Raw genomic sequence first — 8156 nt, forward strand, 5'->3', positions numbered from 1 at the left:
GATTAAATTTGGAAATTAGGAATTTTATTGTTTGGCAAATTAATAACTTTTGAATTTGGATCAATTTTCACTATTATTTTTAAAGTAATTATAGTTAAGAATTTGAAAATAACTATCAAACATTGTCATTCTCAAATTCTTAATTTATAATTTAATAGTTGAAATCCATAATTTGGATGTCCAATTTTTTATACCGTCAAAGTTAGAGTCTAAGTCTAGGTTCGACTCTAATATTAGAGTGTGAGTTTGAGTTCAAGTCCGACCCAACCCTTAATACCTAAATTATAATAACAAGCCCATGTAGTTTTCAATTATTTTTACTTCCATAAGGGGGCCTATATTAATAGGTAAAAAATTGATATTATCATACTCCTTCCTATTCAAGCTTCTAATCTCATTTATTTTTTTTTTATCTCAATTTACTTATTATTTTTTTATTTATATTTTATTCTATAAGTTAAAACTTAATCTTTAATGCAAAAATTATTAATATAACTTTTTAGAATTTTTAATTAAAATCAATTAGAGATATTAAGTATTAAAATATTATCCCAATAAGTGTGAAAAACTAAATAGTACTATTAGCTTGAATAAGAGGGAGTAGTATTATTCATCATCATCATATACAATGTATCCACTAATAAGAAAAACTATAATTTGAGTTTGGAATACCCACAAAAATGCGGTCAAAAGTCTCCGTCGCCTCATGGAGTAGTATTATCGATTTAATAAAATCATTGAAAATTCAAAGTTTAAATTTAATTTGTAAATAGTACAGCACCCATAACAGAATCTCATCTTTCCCTGGAAGCTGAAATTAGAGAGAGAAAGTGAAAAAAAAAAAAGTGTTGTGAGGTCGGTCACTCCATCTCTTTCTATCTCCTCATTCCTTCCACTCTCTTTCTGTTTTCCTCCATTTTTCCTTCTTTCTCTCTCTTGTTAAACTGTTTAACACCTTAATCTCTCTTGCATTCTATGTTGATGACCTAACTCTTAACTCTTATTAACTCTTAATTCAAACTCATTCTTTTTGTTTCTAGTCGGAGCACTTTTCCCTTCTTTCTCTCTCTTTAAATTCTCCACACCCCTTTAATTTCACACCTCGAGAAGTAATGGGGGTTTGAGATTTATTCCCTATTTCAAAATCCATATTTTGATTTCTCCTAAAACACCTTAATTTTGTTGGGCAGTTTTTAGTACTTTCAATTTTAGGGTTAGTTTGATTTTGAAGTTTTGGGGAAAAAAATTAAAAGTAAAAGTATGAAGAGAGGAGGGGGGAAACTAGAAACTTACATGGGTGTGACTCGAGTTCGATCGATTCAAATTCTTGCGTTGATTGGGTTACTTTATTTGATCTTCATGACATTTGAGGTACCTTTTGTTTTCAAGAGCGTTTCACAGGATACTTCAAGCGTTTCGTTTCAAAACGATGCCTTTGTGAGACTACGGCAGTTAGATAGTGAGGAAGAATTGCAGGTGAAAGAAGCTCCGATCCGACCGTTAAAAGAGCCGTTAAGGGTTTCATCAGTTTCTCCAAAGCCTCAACGTCAAATGAGGGAATATAAAACCCTTTCTGGGTTAATTTTTGATTGGAGAGCTTTAATTAGTACTGAAAAAGATGGGTCTTCAGGTTTACATAAATCTGCTATAACTGCTTTTCAGTTAGGGGAGAAACTTTGGGAGGATCTCAAGTCAGGGAAGGTGAAACTTGATGTCGAAAAGGCGGCAGAGAATCGAAATGAATCATCGTGTCCCAACTCGGTATCGTTAACCGGTGCTCAATTTGTGGAGAAAGGGAAGGTGATGGTATTACCTTGTGGGTTGACACTGGGGTCTCACATTACTTTAGTTGGTAAACCTAGAATTGCTCATGCTGAATATGATCCTAAAATATCATTGTTAAAAGATGGGGATCAAAGTGTGATGGTTTCTCAGTTTATGTTGGAGTTGATAGGATTAAAAACTGTTGATGGTGAAGACCCACCAAGGATTTTGCATTATAATCCAAGGTTGAAAGGGGATTGGAGTGGAAAGCCTGTGATTGAGCAAAATACTTGTTATAGACAACAATGGGGAACGTCGGTTCGATGTGAAGGTTGGAAGTCTAAGCCTGATGAGGAAACTGGTGAGTTTCTGTTCTTTTTATATGTTTATTTGTGTATTAGATTGATCTTGCTTGAAATTTGAATTCACTTAAAGGGGATCTATTTTTTTGGTTGAATTATGAAATAATTTACCTTTTTTTGGTTGTATACAATTTGAGGAGGAGTCCTTGTTTTGGGTGAATTTAAATTGTTGATCTGATAGGTGGTGCATTTTGTTTTGATTATCTTCATGTTGTTTTGGTGATTGGACAAGTGTCACATGCTTCTTCGCTAATCACGAATAAAAAAGCGAATAATGGTCGGTTTTAGGCTATGTTTGAACCATTTTGAGCGAATTAGAATTTAAAAGGCGAACTAACCAGTGAATTATGTTTCACTGGATTGGACAAATGCATGATTCCAATGGGTTGAATTTCTTTTGATTGCATAAGAAATTTTATGCAGAGAATTGAGTTGATGGCATGGATTGTGGCACAATTTCACTCTAATACTATGAGAAACATTGTATTTTGTAGTTTTGATTATCTTAGTTCTGATTCTAGTACCTGCCACTGACCTTTTTATATGTGCTTTTTGGGCATTGTAGTTGATGGGCTGATCAAATGTGAAAAATGGATCCGCGATGATGATAGTAATACTGAAGATTCCAGGGCAACATGGTGGTTGAGTCGACTTCTAAGCAGGCCGAAGAAGGTGACGGTTGATTGGCCATTTCCTTTTGCTGAGGATAAGCTGTTTGTTATGACTCTCAGTGCTGGTTTAGAAGGATACCATGTCAATGTTGATGGGAGGCATGTGACTTCCTTTCCTTATCGAACAGTGAGTTAAATTCTTGAATCTCTCTGAAAATTTTATGTTGTAGTGCTTCATATAATGAGGTTTTTCATTGTTTGTAGGGATTTTCGCTTGAAGATGCTACTGGGTTGACATTAAAGGGAGACATTGATGTTCATTCCGTATTCGCTGCTTCGTTACCGTCATCACATCCTAGTTTTGCTCCCCAGAGGCACCTTGAGATGTCTAGTAGATGGCAAGCCGCGCCTCTTCCAAATGGCCCCGTGGAGCTCTTTATTGGCATTCTTTCTGCTGGTAATCATTTTGCTGAGAGAATGGCCGTGAGGAAATCTTGGATGCAACATCAACTAATAAAGTCCTCTAAAGTGGTGGCCCGCTTCTTCGTAGCATTGGTTCGTGGAAATGTTTTCATGCTGCTCTTTAGCTTTGTTAATCTAGTGCAGTAGTCTGTTTCTAACTTGGCATTAAAATTTTATTTCAGCATTCTAGAAAGGAAGTGAATGTGGAGTTGAAGAAAGAGGCAGAGTTTTTTGGTGATATTGTCATAGTCTCATATATGGATAGCTATGACCTTGTTGTGGTGAAAACTGTGGCTATTTGTGAATATGGGGTGAGTTCTTATATATTGGAATCGACTTCTTTGCTCTTCTTCCCAGGTTGTTGGAAAAACTGATTCATTAAAACCTTTTTGTTTCTCAGGTTCGCACTGTCGATGCAAAGCGCATCATGAAGTGTGATGATGATACCTTTGTTCGGATTGACGCTGTAATTAAGGAAGCAAACAAGATTCCTGGGGGTAGCAGCTTGTATGTGGGCAACATAAACTACTATCATAAGCCTTTGCGTAGTGGTAAATGGGCTGTCACTTATGAGGTATGACTCACGGCCATGCTGCCATTTAACTGAAATGATACTTTCTATCGTCTCCTCCAACTGTGTAGTTCATTTGTTGTCATTAAGCATTGCCTTTGCGTAGTGGTAAATGGGCTGTTTCTCAATGTTTAAATTTGTGCTCTCTTGTGAATGGGCTGAGGGGGTAGTTCATTTGTTGTCATTAAGCATTGCCTCTTTTACAGGGTGCACCATTTATCATTACTTTACATGAGATGGATTCAATCGTACACATAAACAGTATGTTGAATGTTTGGTTGATTGGCCATCTTAGTTTCCCATTAGCCTGCTACATTGTCTTCTCACTACCCGGTCGACTTCAAAGAAATTGAACTTTTTGTGTTGAAGTTTGGCATTGCAATATATCTGAGACATACTCATTTGTTTTTTATTTCATAATAGCATACAACCATGGGCATACATGTTCTTAACGCTGGTGTGCCTCTGCCGTGTTTCCTGCTGATGAGTTTGATATCTATGTTCATCTTGCTCTTAGTTATATGCAACAACTTTTCGCTTGAACTGTTTTATAATAATTAGGTCTTTCTTTCTGAAACTTTGTTTTGTGAATTTACTTTTATGCCTAGATTTACTTGGACTTTAAGTTCAAGACACTCATTTTGTATGTTTGGATAACGAAGGAAAGGAACAGATTTTTAATTAAATTTGGTGCGAGTCATTTTGAAAAGGGGGGACGATGTAGTTGGGGGAAGGCAATGTGTCTGAGTCTAACTAAACAATACTCATCTTCATATGGTTTGCTAACTTCTACAAGAAGAGAACTTGCTAGGGGATTAGCGTTCATTGTATTGCTTGTTAAAATATAGTTACTTATGAACTGTTAGTGATGGCCATGGGGCGAGTTACCTGGAACCGAACCGGTCCTGAACCACTGAACAATGATCAAGCTAAGTTCTCACCTTTTGTACCCACTGTTTCTTTCAGGAGTGGCCGGAGGAAGATTATCCACCGTATGCAAATGGACCAGGTTACATATTGTCATCAGATGTTGCTCAATTCATTGTTTCAGAGTTTGAGAAGCATAAACTACGGGTGAGATGCATTCCCATACTCCTGTACGGGATGATAACAATAGAATCACGAGTTCGTTTTTAAATTTAATTTGCTAATTATCGTGCAGTTATTCAAGATGGAAGATGTGAGCGTCGGAATGTGGGTTGAGCGCTTTAACAGCTCTCGACCAGTAGAATACGTACACAGCCTCAAGTTCTGCCAGTTTGGATGTATAGACGATTATTACACCGCTCATTACCAGTCTCCAAAACAGATGATCTGTCTATGGAACAAACTACAACAGCAAGGCCGCCCAGTTTGCTGTAACATGAGATGATAGTCGTTAAAATTTTCCGGGAAGCCAGTTTCCTGTTTTGCCAATTGAATAGATAGAGCAATTTTTGAAGCCCAAAATCAGTTTTCCTTTCTGTAAATTCCCGAAAAGTCGTTCGATCCTCTTAGGTGCCAGTTTGTTCCAATCCATATTCATTCATTATTTCTCCCTCTGGCCTTTCCTTCTTCATTTTTGTGCCCTAAAAATTGAAATGATGAGGAGAAATTAGCAAACTGGTGAACAGCCTTATCCAAGTTGGAGGGTTTTGCAACCTAATGTAGAGAAAAAGCATGAAAATGGAATGAATCCTCACCTTTACAAGGTGTATGTTTATGATTGGATATCGAAGAATGGAAGCATCCATGCTATTCCTAATGACTATTTAATTAGTATTTAGTAAGTTCCTCACATTATCTCAACAACTTTCCCATTTTTGCAATATTGACAGGGCCATGTGAGAAATTTTGATGGTTAATTTGGGAATCATGCTGTTGTTCTTTGTGTTTGTCTTTTATTTGTTAATGGCAACATTCTTTTTATGTATATTGGTTTCACCAAATGACTGGATTAAGTTACCAAGATCTGATTTATGAGCATTACTTTCTTATAAAAGTCATTCAGATTATATCTTAAAGAGATGACTTTAAAACAAGAAGTCAGCATTCTTATTTTCTCTTTAATTTGTATTAATTAAGCTATTTAACCCATGTATCTAATGTGTTTTTCGAACACACGTCTCTCACAATAATTTGTGAAAGTCACCATTATCATTTCAAATATCCAATGCATCTTGTGTGAGATCGAGTCCAAGCAAACAGTCTAAATTATGCATTTTCAAAAAAATATTAATTAAATTAAAATTTAACAGTACTCTACAAAATATAATGCCTAGTTTTAAGAGTTATAATCGTTATTTTTTATTTTTAATTTTAGTTTTATAGTTGGTCTTGTATGAGATCGTCTCATCATGAGACGAATTCATATAATGACATTGTTTTCGTAATTGATTACTTTAATATTATAAGTAATTACTTTTGACCCACTAGATGTACATTAGTCGGCCCAACAAAGATGTTCTCATTTTAAAATTAATTGGTGAGACTATCTCATTTAAGAATTAGAGTTAGTTTTAATTAATATTATTATTTTTTTAATTAATGGATTAGCGCAATAATAAAAGGTATCACCATGAGACCGTCTTAATAAAAAATTAATGATCTCTTTTTCATTTATATCTTAATTATAATTTTTATTTATGATAATATCAGTCAGCGAAAAAAATTAAGTAGAAAACATGTATAATTGTCATTATTATACCCTATAGATATATTTAAATACTAATGGTACCAATATTGTGATTACACTATAAATTGAAGATGTCTCATTTTATCGTCAATTAGTATTTACATTTTAAATTTAATCGTTAAAAGTATTTATCTATGGAACTAGAATATTGTGATTACAACATAAGTATTTTTTATTGGGATAATTTTCTAATATGCAAACTTATGTTGTAAATTATTAATGTGAATTGTTACTCATTTAGGTTTTGATACTTCTATTCATTATGATGAAATAATTATTATTTTATTTAGGAAATGATTTTTATATTGCTATATTTGCAACATTTATAATTTTGTTACTTTTATTTGTTTACATTTTTAGTCTTTTAAAATACGTTGACTCCATCGAAGCTTATCATTTTAGTATTTTACCTTTTTATATTTATAAAGATTATAAAAAAATTTTAAAAATTCAAATCATTATATAGGTTGTATTCAACGTTTTAAATAGTCCCATCGTGGTTCATCTCTATTGTACTGGCATAATGTATATTTACTTCCTTAAAGCGATCACTTATAATCTTGATAATTATGTATAATTTTAAAGTGATCAATTACAATTTTAATCATAAGATCATCCGCCCATCAATATCTTACACGATTCTAATCATACCGATTTGAACAATTGGATCATGCATGGTGTAACCAAATAAAAGTCAAAGCAAAATTGCTCCAAATAAGAAGAGGCCCTTTAAGAGGTAAGGTGCACCAACACAATTATCTCAAACAAAATTAACACATGGGCTTTGCTTTTTATTTAATTAACAATCAATTTAAGGCGCATGGTTTAATAAACCAATCAAATCAAAAATAGGCTATTAATATGGCAATTTCACAATTAAATCTAATCATCTGATTACAAGGAAAAAAAAAAGCAAAAACTAAAATAAAAATATCAACTTTTTTCATTCTCATACTCTATAGATTAAATTTTGCTAAATTTTAGCCTGGTGTTCGGAGAGACAGTATCTTTAAGAGATGTCTCTTAAGCTCAACCCATTAAATTTTAATGTCAATTTACAATATCCTTAATGTCTATTTACATTATCTTTCTCTATATTTTTCTTTTAGATCAACCCCATTAAAGATGATTTCTCAAAGAGTCCGTTTCTCACAAAAATTGATGTTAAAAGCATAAAATTTTTTTTTGCATTTAATAATTTTCTTGTAACCTATGTGTAGTAGCGACACAGCCTACTATCACAGTTTATTCTTTAGCTTCACCCTCTATATTATTTACAACAAGTTTCTTTAGTAATAGACTAATATAGTGGAAAGTAGCAATGCAAGCATGATTGACGGTACGAACTTATGAGGAGAAGTGCGGAACACATGTAGCAATCTACAAATCTTAAAAAAGGCAAGTGTAAGAAACTACTTTATGAAAAACGTAATCAAGTGTTATTTTAGTTGTAGTGAAAAATTTTTTTTTTTTATTAAGTTTTGAATCTGATTTATATTTAAATTTTTCATTTTCTCAGTCTATCCTATAATTAAAAAAAAATTATAAAAATAATAATTAAACAATTTTGTAAAAACTAGTAAGACGATATGTGATATCCTACTAGAACGGTTTAATTTAGTCCGATCTATTCTGAAAAATTTCAAACCAAATATTTTAATTTGATCTAATTTTTATACACATCAGATCAAACTGAACCGAGTTCACCCATA

General features: G+C 33.1%; 1 protein-coding gene across 1 annotated transcript; it reads left to right on the forward strand.

Annotated features, from left to right (window-relative positions):
• Positions 1 to 770: 770 nt before the first annotated feature.
• LOC130797982 (hydroxyproline O-galactosyltransferase GALT6-like) lies at positions 771 to 5755 on the forward strand. The gene is made up of 7 exons (XM_057660798.1): positions 771 to 2125; positions 2692 to 2924; positions 3002 to 3292; positions 3382 to 3510; positions 3600 to 3773; positions 4737 to 4844; positions 4933 to 5755. The coding sequence occupies exons 1-7, from the start codon at positions 1261 to 1263 to the stop codon at positions 5140 to 5142; spliced, it is 2010 nt and encodes a 669-aa protein (XP_057516781.1). The 5' UTR covers positions 771 to 1260; the 3' UTR covers positions 5143 to 5755.
• The last annotated feature ends 2401 nt before the right edge of the window (positions 5756 to 8156 follow it).

This window comes from Amaranthus tricolor, chromosome 13 (assembly GCF_026212465.1).
Source record: "Amaranthus tricolor cultivar Red isolate AtriRed21 chromosome 13, ASM2621246v1, whole genome shotgun sequence".
Taxonomy (NCBI): domain Eukaryota; kingdom Viridiplantae; phylum Streptophyta; class Magnoliopsida; order Caryophyllales; family Amaranthaceae; genus Amaranthus; species Amaranthus tricolor.

Coding starts and splice junctions, on each gene's coding strand:
- LOC130797982 (XM_057660798.1), top strand. CDS start 1,261: ATGAAGAGAGGAGGGGGGAAACTAGAAACTTACATGGGTGTGACTCGA. Junction 3,774..4,736: donor AATGGGCTGTCACTTATGAG/GTATGACTCACG, acceptor TGTTTCTTTCAG/GAGTGGCCGGAGGAAGATTA. Junction 4,845..4,932: donor TTGAGAAGCATAAACTACGG/GTGAGATGCATT, acceptor ATTATCGTGCAG/TTATTCAAGATGGAAGATGT.